The 19058-nt window shown below is 33.7% G+C and overlaps 1 protein-coding gene across 10 annotated transcripts in view; it reads left to right on the forward strand.

Moving 5' to 3' along the window:
- The window catches only part of sick (sickie), a 306579-nt gene that overhangs the window by 238287 nt on the left and 49234 nt on the right, over positions 1–19058 (forward strand). For 8 of the 10 annotated variants that reach the window (XM_073080100.1, XM_073080099.1, XM_073080101.1 and 5 more), the window contains 6 exons: positions 665–778; positions 1116–1307; positions 2676–2782; positions 3144–3272; positions 3544–3626; positions 3907–3981. In XM_073080100.1, the coding sequence (XP_072936201.1) occupies positions 665–778; positions 1116–1307; positions 2676–2782; positions 3144–3272; positions 3544–3626; positions 3907–3981 (700 nt within the window). Of the gene's footprint in view, positions 1–664; positions 779–1115; positions 1308–1944; positions 1972–2675; positions 2783–3143; positions 3273–3543; positions 3627–3906; positions 3982–19058 lie in introns of all 10 variants that reach the window. The other 2 variants (XM_073080102.1, XM_073080104.1) reach the window with 2 other exon arrangements.

The following is a 19058-nucleotide window of genomic DNA, read 5'->3' on the forward strand; positions in this document are numbered from 1 at the left end:
TTGATTACAGATGTCCATGGGCGGCAGTAGCCACTTACCATCAGGTGGACTGCAAGCTCGTCTGCTACTCCAATATTATAAAAAAAAAAAAAAAAAAAAAAAAAAATATAATAATGTAAGTGTACCCTTTTAATATTTACACTTTTATCAAGATGTGCCTATTGATGTTTGCGTCAAATATAAGCACTTGACAAATTGTTGATAAGTTTGTACTACATTTTATTAAAGTTTGATAATCGTCACTAATTAATGTTTTGTTTATATAAAATAAATTTAGTGATATTTTCTTTCTAGTTAGTTCTTTCATAGTGATAAAAAATAAACTCATAATCCGTATGACATAACTGGTATCTACTTAATAAAATACATATTTGGTCACGAGTAACATGACATGTTTGTAAATAGTGTTATCTTCCCTAAAAGTTCGTATTTACTTATATTTTGAGATTCATGGGAATATCCAACTAGTCATCGTCAGTTCTTAGTGCGAAACGGCAGATTTATGACCGGGTTTTTTTAGAAATTATATTTTTAATTTAATTGGTGTTTTTTCAAAGATATTTAGTAAATAAATATTTGTAAGTTTATTTACGGTGTGCTTAGAAAATATAGTAGCGCTGCTTGTCTTTCGAATAATTTTAAAAGTAGTTTATTTTTATTTCAGAATCACTCCTAGGGGTGGCATGAAGATCAGTGATGGAAGCTTATCTGATACGCAGACTTATTCCGAAGTGAAGTCAGATTATGGAATACCATACGCACCCTGGCTGAGGCATAGGTAAATACACAACCATTCTAGTATGCGAGTGCCGTGTTACTATAACTGTATTCCATGCAAAATGTATAATATCCTATTAATATTTGTACAGTACCAACAATCATCATGTATCATTCCTATACCATTCTTGTATGCTCACTAAATGTGTGTGCATTTTGTGTGATTGCCTCCAGTTTTGCGTTACTGCGAGATATATTAACACAAAGTGTTTCACATGTATCTATGTCATACGTCACACGCTTTTGCAGTCCTTTTCCGATGGCCAGTTGTAGATTTATTCGAGTTAGATTGAGTGCAGCTGGCCAGCATGACCCCTCATCTCTTTTGCCCCTTTCAGCAACACATACTCGGCAAGCGGCCGCCTGTCCGAGGGGGAGTCGATGGAGTCCCTCACGTCGCTGCACTCGGCGCAGGCGCACAACCACACTTCATCCCCTAACTCACACCACCGCAGCTCACTCACACACAATAAGCTCATCATGCACCGAGACGCGCAGGGCTCCAGACTAAACAGAAGCAACAGCATTAGGTGGGTCTCCGTCTCCGGTTTGAGTTCACTTCTTTCGGTTCTTTTTACTCTGTGATCATTTTACAGGTTCACTTAACTTAGTTGAATAGTAAATCACGTGTCTCAATGTATTGGTCCATTCACTGTGCTTGAATGCCATACCTTTCCTTATTCACCATTTCTACCAAGGATTTAAATCATAGAGAGGTACGTCCAATATCAGTATCACTGCTTTAAATTGTAAAACTTTTGACAATTAAAATCATTTTACGGGTCTACATGACAGATGTAGGAGTAGAGTTATTGCCTTGTTTATTTATGAAAATAAAGGCAGTGGTTTCCATTTGGACTAGACAGACATAAACTTACTTGTCAATAGAAATAAAGGTGATCCTATCATTTTAGTCGATGTATGGTGGACTAAAAGTAATATTGTTCCAATCAGTGAAATGTAATTTTTTTATTTGTCTTATCCTACCAATTAATAGTAATTTTCGATTAGAAGGCGCTTCTATGATTTAAATCTTAATTTACCATCTGTAGCTAACTTTTATCCAGTTTTGTATGTATGTTATTTATTTACTATTTATTATATTTATTAGAACTATTTCTCTATCTTGTAACACGATGTAAATCCTTATTGTTGATTAATTTTTAGCTACCTCAGAGATAGGACATTCCCAAGGTATGCCACAAGGTTGGAGGTTTATTCATGTTTTGGCTTCGAGGTGGCACGCTTCACTCAAACTTTGACTTTTGCATGGTCTAAACATGGCACGGCTTCTATTTTTAAACCGTTTTCATCCACATCTACAAATACATACTTTATACTTTTTCATACAATTTCATGTCATTTTAAAACACTAGTTTAAGTTTATTTATTTTTATCATTGTCTTTTTATACAACGGAACATGTCACGATGTTTCAATTACATGCACAATTATTTGCTCTTATCCGCGCCGTGATTAGTCTTTTTTTTATTATTTACTGACGTCTACTAAATTATTATTTAGCAGTGTAAGTTTTTTTGTAAGGCTTTTGTCATCCGTCTGCTGTTTATTTTCTTTGTGTCATGCAAGGATATAATATGTCTAGAGGGATAATCACTCTTACGAAAGTGGTAAAAATACAGTCGTGATTTCACGCTATTCGCTTTATGTGGGCTAAATATTTACGCACACGTTCACATGTCTTAATAATAACAGCATAATGTGTAGCTTATTGTAACGTATTTGCCACGAATATAGAAATAATAATAAATATGTCTTTTTATATTAAAATTTTTTTGACATGAAATCTAGACATAATATCTTTGCTGATATTTAAAGACTGCTAAAGTAGGTACTTTTTATATTGAACATGTTACTATATCGAGTTGATCGTTGCAGGTCTACTAAATCAGAAAAGCTGTATCCATCAATGCTACAAAGGTCGTCGGAGAGTGACTATGAGCCATATTATTGTTTACCAGTGCAATATGGACCAGGAGGGCAAGGTAATTCAAGGGCAAGGGACCTTCAGTTTATCTTGAGAGGTAGTTCATGCCACAACTAGTTTAATGTTAGAGTTTTGGAATAGATAAAGTGTAGTTTTTCTATGCTGGAAAAGCAACAATTTAATTACTGCCGATTATGTGCCGTGAACCATCTGTAAACTGTTTTACAATACATGTCTCCACTATAGAATTATATCTGTACAAGCTGAGCTGTTGATTTTAGGTGTTAGTTGTTTAAGTTATTGGCTAGATAAAGATGTAAATGATGAATTGTGAAATTTTATTAACCCGGTAACCAGTTTACACGCTGAAAAAATAGCAAGATAGTTAAACGTAATTATAACTTACATTTTTGTGCCAGGTCTAAACTATGGAGTGTCAGAGCCACCGTCTCCTTCGCCGCGCTCAGCGCTGAGCCCAACGCACCAGCCCGCTAACGTCATGCACACGCCGCGGCATTCACATCACTACCCTAAAAAGAATGATGATGGTAAGACCCAGTGTTAATTGCTCCCTTATAAGGTCTACGCTGTACATCCGTCAACGATGTTTCGGATCTGTCTCTAGGGTAAATTTTTGTATTTTAATTTTTACCCTGAAATCTCAACTTTTTGGCAGTAAAAGAATAGTTGGTGGTGTGGTGTGAATAAGTATCACGACATTGAAAGTGTTCAGTCAATATTTGTCCATGTTTTTTTCGTATAAGATATAGTTATTTTAATATTAATATAGAAGTAACTTATTGTGTTCTTTACGCGCAGTTCATGGTTCCACTGCATCGCTGGTGTCGACGGCTTCATCTCTGGCGGCCGGCGCCGGTTCCGAAGAACGACAGGCACATGAAGTGAGTAACTATAGAATTGAATACTGTTAAAATACATGAATTAATTTTAACAAGCGGATAACCGCCTAACAGAAAACTCATGTGCGTTCCTGACAATGTCGGATACGTAAACTGACAAACTCGAAAATGTCAGATGTTAGAATTATAACATGAGTATTAAAAAACGCATAAAAGACAGATTTTGAGTATAATAGACTCGCAGAATATCAGTTTACTTAAATAAATAACTTGTTTGAACTTAAAATACATTTTTTTTTAATCTAACCGAAATTTTGTTTAGGTACGAAAACTTCGAAGAGAGCTCGCTGACGCTAAAGAAAAAGTGCACACCCTAACCACTCAGCTAACGACAAATGTAAGTAGATCCTACAATTACTTTCTAGTTTGTGTCAACAGTTTCCATAAAACGACATCTTATTAGTCAATCTATAAACTTACCGTTTAATAATTTCCGTTTACCTTTACCTTAAGCGAAAATAATTATGTTCTAAGAAAATAAATGGGCGGAAAGAAAGCTTGTAAGAATAAAAACGTCAGGGCGATTGAAATCTTATAAGGAACATTATATCGTTGGTTGGTAAGCACTATTGTTTTATTATGAACAAATTTTGTGTACCTACCTATGTTCTATTATGATAATATTTTGTAGGAAGTCTAAATTAAAATTTGCTTTGTAGTAGTCACGATACGTAAAATAGATTGCTTGATTCGTATGATTTCACTTTGTTTAAACACATTCACTAAACGTAAAAACAATATATAATATCGTAAGTTACAAAGAGAATTCTTTGTGTTCTTAGTTAAGTAGTTAGGTCACCGGTACTTACTGCCAGTAATAGGATACCGATATTATAGAAAAGGTGTAGATTTACACCAGTAATGTAAGCACGTAATGTTCATGCCCTGATACGGCTGACATAGTTTTCAGAAAACGTTACATTTTATGTTCCTGCTACTGAATCGTTATAAAACAATAAATATTCTAGTTGTTTGAAGGTTGATTACTAAATATAAGCAATGAATTATCGAATTAAAGCAGAGGCGAGGATTGGTCCTCCAGAACTCTTGGAGAAATATTGCTAAAATAGAATTGCAACATTGCATTTATTTGTTGTCCATAATCAAATGTATTTATTTTCTTTATGGGTTCCATTACATATCAATATTACAAATATGATTATTACATTTCATTGTAAAATTATTGATGTTCTAAATGGGATAAATCTTGTTAGACGTTAACGCTTATTGTAAATAATTAAGGTCGAGTTATTTGTTTCTATTTTTTATTTTATACTAGATGACCCGGTGAACTTCGTACCACTTAATTATGAGTGACTATCTGTACCTCGTGGTTTCACTCGTGTAATTTATGTGTTATGTCCATAAACTACTGGTAAATATTTGGAAATGGCCACAGGAGAACAGGAAAATAAAAAATACAATTAAATAAAATTCACTCTACCTCTCTGCACTCTGTTATTTTTTTACCGACTTCAAAAAGGAGGTGGTTAATGGTTATCAATTCGGCCGGTATCTTTTTTTATGTATGTACACGAATTACTCCGCCGTTAGTGAACCGATTTTAATAATTCTTTTTTTATTGTGTTATTTTTTATTGTAGGTATGTATGTTTTTATTGTATGAAATTACAAAGTCAGTTCATCATTGACTATTTAAGGGTCTGATAATGTGGCTCGGAGACAAAATATGTAACTCCTCAACCGCTGGGGATATTTGAGTTGTGTTTGAAGATATTTGGTGTAAGTTCTAATGAAATTGCAAAGCCAGTTCATCATTGACTATTTAGTTAGGTTAGGTTGGAACACATAAGACAATATAAAACTAAGCGGGCAGGGCGCAGCGCCCTGCGAGCGGGCGGTTCCAATCAATGTAAATTCAGACCTTACCTTAATTCATGATCACGTTTATACAATTTTATATTGTATTAATATAAATGTTATTATGTCATCACTAAAAAGGGTAAAAAAAATTTTAACAAAAAATACAACCGACTTCTATGTCACTACATAGTAAAAAATAATTCAAATAAATGTTGGTTTAGTACATATTTCTGAAGTCGGCGCTCAATATATTTCGTTCGAATTATTTTTTACTTTGTAGTGACATAGAAGTCGGTTGTATTTTTTGTTATTTTTTTTTACAAACACGCGAAAAGAAGTACCTATAACTTCAATAACGGTTTTTTTTAAAGAAAGTTTATTTACTTATAGTACTCTAATCGGGTTGTTGAATAGCTAAAAATGCTGAAACAGGTGTGTAAATAGAAAGGCGGTTTATAACAGTCTTAAGGGTTGATCTAAAAAAACAAACAGTGACTCAGATGCTTCATTATGTCTTATGATAATTTTCTTAGTGCTCCAAATTAACGGATATTAAATTAAAGTTCCATACCCGATTAAACGACCCTAAGGGTTGATTTTCCAAAAACGGTGAAAAATGTGTTCTATTATTTTGAATCAAAAAGCTAAATTCCAATTTTCATAGACTTTGCTTCAAAATCTGCCGACTTCTAAACGAAGTGTCTTCTAAAGCCAAATGCAAATTTTTACAGTCTTTGCTTCGAAATTAACGGATTTTAAAATAAAATTCCAACCCCTACTTAACCAACTTAAGGGTTGATTTTGCAAATATCGTAAAATAGATATTTAATTACTTTCTATCGAAATCCCACATATCAATTTTCATATAGATTTGCATCAAAACTGGGGGACTTTAATACAAACTTTCAACTCTTATTTATTCACGGAAACGCGGTCGAACAGGATAAAAAGTATCCTATGTCCGTCTCCTGGTTCTAAGCTACCTCTCCACCAATTTTCAGTCAAATTGGTTCAGCCGTTGTTGAGTTATAAAATGACTTCAAGGAAACGCGGTCGAACGGGATAAAAAGTATCATATGTCCTTTTCCTGCTTCTAAGCTACCTCGCGATTAATTTTCAGTCAAATCGGTTCAGCCGTTCTTGAGTTATTAAATGACTTCACGGAAACGCGGTCGAACGGGATAAAAAGTATCCTATGTCCGTTTCCTGGTTCTAATCTACCTCTTTACCAATTTTCAGCTAAATCGGTTCAACCGTTCTTGAGTTATAAAATGACTTCAAGGAAACGTGGTCGAACGGGATAAAAAGTATCCTATGTCCTTCTCCTGGCTCTAAACTACCTCCCTACCAATTTTCAGCTAAATCGGTTCAGCCGTTCTTGAGTTATAAGTGGAGTAACTAACACGACTTTCTTTTATATATATAGATTATTTACATGATTAGGTCGTGTATGATGATTTTATGTAATTAATGGAGGATTAATGAATTAGTCCAAAGTCAATAAAATTAATTAAAAATGGAATTAATTAAAAAAATCAAAAACCCGACTGCACCAAAAAGGTTGAAGTAGAGTTTCCAAAAGCGGTGAAATAGGCATTTCATTATTTTTATCTAGAAAGCCAAATACAAAGTTTCATAGTAGGCATAGTAGGCTTCAAAAACAAAAGATGTTCAAACAATATTATCCTATTTTATCTTCGTAGTGCTCATTTACGCTATATAAAGAACCTATGTGTAAAATTCCAGCACGCTTAAGTTCAGCGGTTTTCCTTTGCGTTGATCTCTGGCACAGCAACTCACTCATTTAGTCAGACAGTCATCTCGATGTGTATATTCGAGTATATATGTACTAGCTGACCCGGAAAACGTTGTGTTCCCATAAAAATAAAACAATGTTAAGGGTGAACAACCCTTATCACTTAGGGGTAAAAAAAATAGATAGTGGCCGATTCTCAGACCTACTGAACATGTATATAAAATTAGGTGAAAATCGGTGAAGTCGTTTCGGAGGAGTACGGTAAGTAACACGAGAATTTTATATATAAGATATATAATGTATATGTAATCTCATCTTAATTTCCGTTATTTTGACACCCTACTTGATAGGTTTGGTTAACTTTTTTTAAAACGTGTTACTATTTCGCGAAAAAATCCACCATTTACGGTCTATAAAATATGTAACTTCATTAAATCAAAGTTTTCGTCATTATTTTACCTCGTTAGAGGTAGAATTTCATTATTATTATCTAACAAGCCTGATACAAAATTTCAGTGTTTGCCTCAAAATTGACGATTGTTCAAATGAACTTTTAACCCTTATTTTACCCTCTAAGGGGTTGATTTTTTGGAGGGGGATAAATTAGTGCGTCCTTGTTCTTATCCAGAAAGCCAAATATAAAATTTTATAGTAGTTGCTTCAAAATTAAAGAATTTCAAAAAAACTGTTTTCCCCTATTTTACCCTCTTAAGGGTAGAATTTCCAAAAGGCCATATAGAGAACCTATGTGCAAAATTTCACAACTGTAAGGTCCTTAATTTAGGCTGTACGTTGATTTCTGAAAAATGAAAAAGTCATTTAGTTAGTCAGTCAGTCAGTCACCTTGCTGTTTTATATATATACAAATATGTTTTTATAATCTCCGTTTAATTTCCTTTCATTTGATACCCTACTCGATAGGTTCGGTTAACTTCTTTTTTTAAATGTGTTACTATTTCGCGCCAAAAATCCGCCATTTTGATTTTTTTTTACTAACACCTATCTAAGGACACTCGGGTTATTGAAACAAATATAATGACACCTTAACTGTTGAAATTGATCCACCCGTTTGTTAGATCGGATCAAATAAAGAAAGACAAACATACAAGATACGCGCGAAAAACATAACCCTTCCTTGGCAGTCGGGTAAAAAGGTCTTATTACGTGAAAGTTCACACTATCACCTATGTAAAGAAGTAAATAAAAATTAAAAATTATTGCTTTTAAATGATATGTTTATACTGCTGTTATGCTTTCAGACTGGAATGTAGCAAAATCATTTCTTACTTAGGACCATAAAAAGTTGAAACGTCTTCGCCGATCTATATTGAATACCTTCGACATGGAATAGTTAATTAGTAAACATGCATTCAGACAAGAAACTGAGTAACCTATTACAAGGACATATAAGGGTATCATTAGGTGTTAAGAGCGTGAAACTCACTCATTTCTCTACTTTTTGTTCTTAGAGGTCCATTTTTGGATGCGTTAGTTAGCCACTTTGTTTGTGCCTTTAAGGAAATACAGTGTAGAATTACCATTTTTAATTATGTTTACATTTCGTTTTTTGTCTTATAAATAACTGTGTTATGGACTGTTGTGTTCTGATTGGTGTGGCATGACGAGGCGCTTCAACTTACGCCAGTAAATAATATTGCATCTATCCAAATTTTTCATACCAGAGATCGAAATATTACTATTACCGCCCTCACCTCATGCCGACCTCAGGTGAGACTAATCTTATCTGAGGATTGCATAATTAATTATGTGTGGGTACACGAGGGGAAGCAGCCATACTATGACATGAACTGTATTATTTGCTACTTGTATGTGAGTAAATCCTTCCCTTCGAAGTGTATTGAACAAAGAGTTATCACAAATGAAATATGAGTAACTTGTCAAGCGTCTCGCCCGAGACAACGCGCCTTTCACAAAGCCCGAGTCACATTCATAACCAGTAGATATACTGGAGAATATTATATTACCGTTGACAAAATGATGGCTTACCGCCTCTTAGTCTATCTCGTTACAAAATGCCTGGGATCGCGTTTACAAACAATGCTTTATATCTAGCGTTGATAAAATATTGATCTGATGTTCTATTTCTGGTTTTGAAGCACAAGTAGTATTTTAGTAGATTCTTCGAAATGGATTTATGATTTTCAGATTCAGAATCATGAATTTCCAGCTCTTGATTTAATTAAGACATTATTAAAATGATGTACTAAACTATTATAAGGTCTTATTTCGGTGAGGTTCTTATAGTATATTTTCCAAATAGTTAAAAAATCTTAACGGTCAAACGGGGTTCTGTTTTCGTATTAATGTTTTAGTGCCATACAAGCAAAGACAGGATGTAAGAATTCATGGATACATTTACATTCCCTTGTTTCACTTTTTCCTGATACGTAAATAACCAGTTACTTCAGTAGATATCTGTTCAAAGCGTAAGCGTTGTTCCATTTAGTTTCGTGGTAAGCCGTCGACAAAACACAAGAACAGTTAGTTTTCCGGATATCGAAGTCGAGATGAAGTGTCGCCGGCGAAGGATCAGATAATAGCATTGGAGCGGAGGGTCGGCGGAGTCGCACGGCCGTGAGACGTGCGGTCGTTTCGATGCCATATCGGGTGTTGAGAATGTGTGCCAAACGCCAACTGCAACTGCCACTGTCAATCTATGTACCGAGACCCACGGATGTGTAATACCTAGCCGACTGACCTCGGAGGGCGCGCGGTATGATAAAACAAAATGTTTGCCCGTATTTAGTAATGATTTATGCGAGCGCCGCTTTCCGGAATTCGAAGTCTGTCTCGGTAACCTGACTTGGTCTTTACGTGGGTACTCGTATCTGCAGTTAGATTTTAAAGATTATTCCTGAATGAATATCGGTTTGTATGGCGGCAGGAAACTGTCGCTTTAAGTAAGTAATCATTATTTTTATGCTGATCTAAAATTAAGATTTAACGACAAATATTTATATTTCATAAATACTCACTTTAAAAGAAAATATGTTTTGTTTTAATCATAATTATATGAAATGTACTACCAAATATGGACTAATTTGAGTGAACTAATTTTGAAATTGTGAAATTCTTCACTATCTTATTGCACACAGTCAATTGCACAATGTAGCTTAGATTTGTTAAGCTCACTACTCCACGATTACTTATCTTTACAACTCTTACTGTGGTGATACAAAACTATTATACAATATTTGTATTATCTGAAATGCGCAATTCTAAGGCAAAAAGTTCTTGTTATAATTTGAAATGAGTGTACTTTTAACCATTTTCGATCAACGATAATACCGTGATGTAACGAAAGAAGTTTATTTTGCAAAATAAGGAAGTGCATTTTAATAAACAATGCATATGCAGTGCATGTTGAATTACAAACGATGGAGTTTTAGTCATTCATTCTCATTGTTCAACGGCATTCGACCATTGTCATATTGCCAAAGATAGACGGGTTAGTAATAGGAATTAGCAATGTTCGAGACGAGATAAGGCGAATGAAGATTAGAAGGTTTACATTCAGTCGTGAAGAGTTCGTGGTAGAATTGGCACATTCTCACAATTACCATAGATCAATGCGTTTCTCTCAATTTCGCAGACACTCGCATAGATGAAGATAATGATATCACGTGCATAACTAAATTCCTGAGAAGTATTTTTATGCTCTTATATTAAAATAACTTGTGCATTTATTTTTATTTTTGGTCATGAACCGATTTTTCGCTATTGGTAAGACCATTGTCTGAGTCCCTCAGTCTCATTGTTTACACCGCATTAGGTACCAATCCGTGGTGAAACGTGAACGTATAATTCACGCGGGCATAATGCATTACCGTCAAGGGATTGACGCACTAATTAGTTAGGTATTGAAGCTTGCACGGTGCGTATAGAATTAACATAAGTTATGTCATTGTTTAACTATTCCCGCGGTAGCAACGCGCGTTTATGGAATGAGTAAAAGGTATTAAATATTCTATTTAAAAAAGAGAGGCCCAAAATACGGCAATCGATCATTCTTGACATGGATAGGTATAATTGATATCGACCTGCACGGTATATAGATTGACCTAATTTTAAATAGGTAGGAGACCTAATGGAAATTATTACATTCTATTTAAAAATCTCAATGAAAGTTAATGTCAGAAGTGATCAATTTAAATTAGGAATACCAAAATAAACCAAGCATCCCGCTTCATTGCCATTAAAAACACAATGGCCTTAAATTGCAATCCTGACTTTCGTTTCGAGAATGCGAATCAAAGAAATGCCTTCAGATTAATGATTTCTCTTCGTTAAATTTCGGTTAAATTACAGTTATGGGTCTCATTAATGAACCCTATAGGTCCACTTGAACAGAGGACAAAGAAACGTAGTATTCAATAGAATCAAGTCGGGTGGTTTTGTTCGTCTAATTTACTGCTCAGTAAAGCAGCGCCGCCATAAATAATTCAACGCAAGAACTAAGCACGGCCGTAGTAAAATAAGTCACGGGAAAACAGTAAGTCAATGATATAGCCATAGATATTTTAAAAGCGGATATTGAAAGTGGTAAAATGTTTCATGTCATTTCAACTTTCTACTGCTTTTTTGCCTTAAATCAGCAGCGTTCTGTAGCATGGAAATATAGTCTTACCTACATAATATAGTCATATATGTAGCAATATAGTCTTATTTCATTAGAATATATTACTTCATATATGTAGTAATATATTCTAATCAAATTATTATTAAAATTTACCTAATTTTGAAAAGCTGAATATGCTGCTTGGTACAAATGGCCTTTTACCGCAATGAATGTTTATAAAATCTTATATATTGACAAAACGAATTGCTCGAAGAATAGGTGACTTCAGTCATTCAAGATTCTTATGATATTCATGAAGAATCTATAGACGTATGACTATGAACCACTTGAAAATAGGTCGCTCACATACGATCCAGTCCGTAGAAAGTCTACGGTTCTTCTTTTACTGTACCGCGAACATCCATCGTTCTTGCGACGCCATTGTGTTGTTCTGAACGCTTACACTCGTATTGTTGATACTCATCTGAACGAACGAAAGGATGTATAGGTCAGTGCTATCGATCGACTTATCGCTTTTGTTAAAACTTGAATGAGACTCGATATATCGCCTTAACAACTGAGATTGTATTCGCATTTATTGTCTGTAGCTCTCCTGTGTTAGCTTCAATACAGATAGGTGTGATAAGATAAATCTGTAGCCACACAAAAGTAAATATTACTTGCGTAGTAGGTAATTTTTTTATTATTTTACAAAGTGATTTGTAAAGAATTATGTAGTCGAATTTCCTAAAAAATGTATATTATGTGGTGTAATTTTGAACGCCTAGTACAATGATGATGGCAACTTATGTATTATTATAACTATTAACTTATGATCCAATAAAATAACAGTAAACTTTGGAACTCTCATAATATCTCCTGAAAATATTAATATCAATATTTTTACAATGATAATAAGGATACATTAGACTCTAATGATATTTTCTAAATAATAATACTATACACTTTTAAACACAAACTTGAAGACATTTGTAACACACATTCCAGTAACAAAGTACAATATACTAGGTAGTTTTAAATGTATGATTTATTCCGATTGGTTTCAATGACTATTTAATTTAATGCATCGATTGTTCTTGTTCCATTTTATCGTGATATCGTCATTGTTATTGAACTTATTTCCTTTATGAGTCAATATAAAATATTGACACCATTATTAATAAGTTAAATACTATGCACGGTTCATTATTTTCTACGTCATCAAATCACAATACTATTTAAAACATAGATTAATAAAGATACTTCGCCGCCTTGAAATTGAATGATCCCACAAACAGCTGATTTGTAAGTTCTTTTTTTGAATTTTTGACAAATAAAAACATTTCAAATATTTTAGGGACATTTTAGCACGGAGACGTGGCAAATTTTTTTTACGCAACTATTTCAATTCTCAAAACTGGGTACATTTTCTTGTTAGGAGTGAGTAATCTTTACTAATCTATGATTTAAAATGTAACTACACTTGGCTATACAACATTTACGGTCCGATCGTAACAAAGCTAATATTTATTATGTAAGTAGGTTCGTACCATCGTGAATAAATAGGTAAATGTAAAATACGTACCACCAGAAACATTCAGCTATTAAAGTTATTATTGATCAGTTAAGGCGTCCAATGTCCATACTCCATACTTTAATAGGTACAGCTTTCCCGCCATAATTATTTTTTTCTTTTTTTTTTAAATACAGCCAAAGCCAGTTGAACACATGGCCAGAGTTTGTTTCTAGTAAAAGTTTTATGTTATAATGAATATTGAGAATACTTTAACATGACGTCGAAATAATCAGATACATACTTACATAATTTTAATAACATAAATTATGTTATCAATTTATTATATTAAATATAATAACTTCCATCTGAACGGAGTATATTATAAATTTAAAAATAATGTTATTTTTTGCTGTATTCATTACTTTGAAGAATCTTTCGAGTTTAAGATACAAATAATATTATTTTGTGGTCAATTATTATTAAATATCGGTCTAGCATTACCCTAAAATACGAAACACCTGCTTTAAAATATTATACTCAGTAAAACAATGATATTAAAACGGTAACACTTCCGTGTATAAATTGCAACTCAACTGTATGCAGCAATATGATGCACAAATAAACATCTTGAAGTGATTCCATTCACGCTTGGGTTCAATCCACAATTGGGTTGCGTACAATAATAAATAAATTTGAAAAGTTGATAATTTGTTATCAGTAATTATTATAGAATTCTGTGTTATTAAATTAAATTTTAAGTTTTATGTAAAAATAAATAAAAAATTGTAAAAACAATTTTTTACTATATTTTTTTAAACAAGAATACCTCTTCAACTCATTTACCTAACTAAAATTGATATAATTTATTTTTGAAAGTTTTATCTGACTTTACTTTTGTGTTCACTCGCACTAATGCAAAGCACAGTTTAGACGTCGTGGACTTATACTTACATTAGTCGATGCAAAAGTTCTTTTATTTTAATTCATAGGTAGTACTAAGACTAATGTCAAAAATCCCTATGATTATTTAAATTAAATCATTATGAAGTGATTGATTTATATAAAAAATAAGTCCACAATGTGATAGATAAAATGAAACGAACAAAAGTTTACACAAAAAGAGTATGGATCATAACTGGTTTGAAATAACGTCATAATATTTTACGAGTATTATGACAGATAAAATATGCTTAGTATCGGTAATAAATAGGTAACATAAAATACGCTCGTGTCCGCGATTGTCAAGTGCGGACTGGAGTGAAACTTATTTATTATTCTAGGATAATAGATTTTAAAATTTATCTTACTGTAAAATTGACAGTTTGTATAATAATACATTGTTTTTTGTTACGATATTAAAACAAATGAAAATCAATTTAGTTTAAAAACTCATTTTGCACTCGAATTTTGTTCCGTAAAATTCCATTGTTAAACTAGAAATACCCAGTCCGAAATACGAACCATTGTATTTGAAAGATTTTCAGGCATTGCAATTTTGTTTTGTTTTGTGTGGTAAACAGCAAGGTTTGCATAGAGGTTTTACAATTGTATTTGGCAATGTTTACCACTGCAGTCAAATGTTGGCACCATGCCAAGAATAACAAAGGAACACTGTTAGCCAGCCTGTAATGCCGGGAACTGACTTCATTGCTTGTCATGTTTTATTAAGCATTACCTTCTACACAACATACTCATGTTAACTGATGAATCACTACGTAATTTATATCGGTCTTCCAACGGCCACATTTATAATAATATCTCGCTTTCACATACGACACTTACAAGACAATACGAAGGACCAATATTGCTTGTTTCTTATTTATTGTCTTGTATTTAGGGTTCCTTATAGAAATAAAGCTTATTGTTAAGCTCAGCCACTGTCCTACTTTTAAAGTGCCCTATTACTCTTTATGGATAGATATTCTTACATATAAAATCAAAATAAATTAGTCAAAATCTTTAGGGGGTCTCTACTTCTCTTACATAATCGTGGTGTGGTTTTCGCTGTTTTTATTTTGGCTTGATCGTACAAACGGTAATACATATACGCTTAAACGTGATTATATTTCAAAGTCTAATGTTAAACAAGAAATAAAATATGCCCATACGTAAAGATGCACTCCAACTACCCTGAACCAAATGAAACAACATTTCATTTTTTTACATTGACCTAAATTTATTTTGTGCTTGCACGAAACCCGTTGTCAGCGCGACTCGCGCTTGACTGGTTATTATAATCCATTTGTTGTCAAAACGCTTTAGGCCGGACCTATAAAAGTGCGATAGCCTACTTTGTTTTGTTGGTTTATAACCTGTTGTTAGGTGTTTGCGGTTATTAAACAAAAAGTTGTCCGTGTTCTGTCTGTGCCGCGTGTGCGCAGACGTTATCAAGTGTAATACGAGCCCGTGGCCCATAAATCCTCAAAAGTGCCTGCCGCACTTGCGCAACAAGTGTCTCATGTATGATAATACCCGTCTATTAAACAGCTCTATCTACGTTTATTAAATTATATTATCTATAGTTTTTCTCTCGACCATTAAACTAGTATCAAATCTCCCGATGCATGCAATCAATCAATGAATACAGTTATTCGATCTCCCCAGTTAATAGCCATACGAGCTTTTATAAATTGGTTCCAGAGCTCAATAGGCAACATTGTCAACAGACACCCCAAAACTATCCGGCTCCCATGAAATCAATAGACCGTTTCGCTTTGATTAGCGATCGACCCGGGTAGCATCGGGTTCCGTGACTGGGTATTTAATATAGTCGTTTGCTATCGTCCAGCATTGGGACCAGTGTGCTCGGTTAATGCAATTCAGTACGTATCGAACCACGACGCGGGGCGGACGCGCGCGCGTCGTTCGAAAGTTTCGTGCACGTTCTACGCTAATAATAAACAAACTCTCGACACTATTCGTAGTGAATTCAATTGTGATAAATGTGACCAGTTCTTGAGTGTCAGTGAAATTAAGTGTCCTTATGCCTACAAGCGGTACTTGGTACTTACTGTTTATGAAGCGTTGCTCTATTATTCTCTTCGGAGCTTCATAGGAGCACAACATGTTTGATTACGTTTGTTGTTTTGTTGCTTAGGAATATACGTGTTGTTAGTTCCTTTCGATAAAACTTTACTCAAATCCGCAAACTTAATGACAGACTAGGAGTTATTACTGCTTTAATTCAGAACTATCGTTCTATTCCAGCTCTTACTACGGCATCGTATTGACTCATCAATTTGGCGCTTGAATAAATACTTATCAACAAATAGATTTATGGCATATACGATTTACAGCAAGTATTATCTGTTATCGAAAGGCCACTTTGTATATCTAATCCAGGGCGATTGTACCTACCCTTGCTATAAGGAGCAGGTACCCATTCCCCTTTTTTCATGTGTAAGGGTCTCCTCAGTCCATTCTGCAGTCCCGAGACCTTATTCAATGCCGTTTATTGTGCAGTGTGCATTGTCTAGCAAGCAGAGGAAGTTAGCTTTAAAGAATAACCGGTACAAAATATTGTTAAAAACGCTGTTTTTAACTTTGGAATATATTAAAATTAAGTAATTATCTTGTTTATTATATCCCAATTTGTTTAACCATAGATAATTAAATAAGTTATATAAATACAATTTTAATGTAGGAACTCTATACAAATCTTTTATGTCCACAAAATAAACTTATACTATTGCGTGAAATTTTATTTCAAGCATATTTTTCCCCGGATTTACTTTTTTCGCAGATCAAACTTGTTACTTTTGATCTTCCATATCTAAGTGATTTGTTAGATCAACAAAAGTTCAGCTTTACTTGAAGTAGTTTCATGAATTTATTAAAATACTTCTTAACATGGAACCTGACTGATTTGCAGAAACGGAAAAGATAGACCAAATCTTAAAATAAACTTCAAAAGCGACTCTACTAAAAGTTGTTTATGACTGTATCTGGTTTTATTTGGGGTCATATGTTTGATATCGTCGCTTTTGATGTGTTTTATGGCGATAAATGACTAACTCTTCTAATTAATTTAAAATCTTTCAAATATGGAGTAGGTACTACATTATCTTTGTTTATGGTCACAACATTACATAGTTCTCATCTGTTTTATTTAAACCAGAAACTACCTTATTATGGATACTTAATGTAAATATAATAGCCAATAATGTATCTAAGTTTTTTTCAAGGAAGACATTCTTAGATAAAGAGTAAAACGAGTTATAACTACGTAATTTATATTCTTTTTTTCCTTTAATGGCGACCTTTTGACGTTATTTGTTGAAGGTTAGAACATTATGACTTTTAAATCTCTTTAGACTTTTATGGACATTATAAATCTACTGTGGCTGTTACTGTTTGCTTGTGGTCGTAGAGTACCAGTTATCTCCGGAATGACAGCGGCTCTTGCCCTATTTGCGTAACTCTGCGGCTATCTGTGCCAGCATCCCTGTGTAATTAGTCGTAATCTATCTCAAACTTAGTAATTCTATACAAATGTCTGCTGTAGCTGTGGCTTTATTTCATAGTGATTTCCAAGATAGCGTGCAGCTACAAGTGGAGCAGGAAGTGTAAAAATTGGGTCCTTTTGAAACAAATTGTTTTTATTCCGAAGGGATCTTTTTTATTATTCACGGTTCATCAGCGGTTTCGGCTGTTCAAAGTCATTCAGTCATGGTGTTTTATAGGGGTTCGATACATAACCTCATAATTTCCAATGTTTAAAATTAGTTAGGTACATTTATCTTCACTCTTTTGTGAATCGATGTCGTCTAAGCTTATCGAATAACTCGAAAGATAAAAATATGTATAGGTGACGATGGTTTTATTCTTATCTGAAATATTCATTATGGGACACGCCTTAAACAAATGCCTAGATTATTGTGTCGTATTTATTGTTAATCGATATTTTTGTGCTACCTGCCTATTAATTTTATAGATACCAGACTGAGTAGGATAATACTTTTCAAGTGTTTTTATGTGTGTATGTCATTCCTTGGTATACTCTCCAACCCCAATTCCACGTGTAGTGTAGATTAGTATCTGTCTGTTATTTCATACATATTAATGATTTTGTCTAATAACCATGCTATTACAATTTTATAGATATTGAATTGATGTACTAGTATGACATAAGTTATCACAGCTGTAAATTAATACGGAGAAATGACAATTACATCAAGAAATGACAAGATGAATATGAAGAGCTTGGTCGTTCACATACTTGCTAATGTCTTCGTAGCGTTACTGAGTTGATTTGATGTTAAATAAAGCGTTCCAACTAAGTAGTCAGGGGTAGTTACAGAATCATTGATCAAATTTAAGAATTTTTGAATTTAATGACAGGCAGCCATATCCTGCAGCCTGCAGGGGTCTTTCACATTAGATTGATTGCAAGTTCCTTTTCTTCCTAAGACGCATAAGTAATATTTACTGGTTTTCTTAGTACCTATATAAAGATGTAACATTTACTCGCAGTTTGAATACAGCGTTCAATCAGCGAAGCGCCTCCTCCGGACTCAATTGAGGTTAATTCGTACGGAGACGGCCACAGATCTCTAGTAGCGCCCCTGCTTTATATTCGTTCAATAAGCTAAATGACCTAGTAAATTTAGCTCGCATTCAGGAACAATTGTACTAAATTTGTAAATATTTTGCATGTCGTAATAACTTGTTTACTATCTCCTATTTTATTGGCTCATTGTGATTTCGTATGAATGGAGAATGGAGATGTAGTGTCGTGTGG

The sequence above is a fragment of the Epargyreus clarus genome, unplaced genomic scaffold (assembly GCF_041222505.1).
Source record: "Epargyreus clarus isolate Ecla_fem2 unplaced genomic scaffold, WU_Ecla_fem_2.2 ptg000014l, whole genome shotgun sequence".
Lineage (NCBI taxonomy): Eukaryota > Metazoa > Arthropoda > Insecta > Lepidoptera > Hesperiidae > Epargyreus > Epargyreus clarus.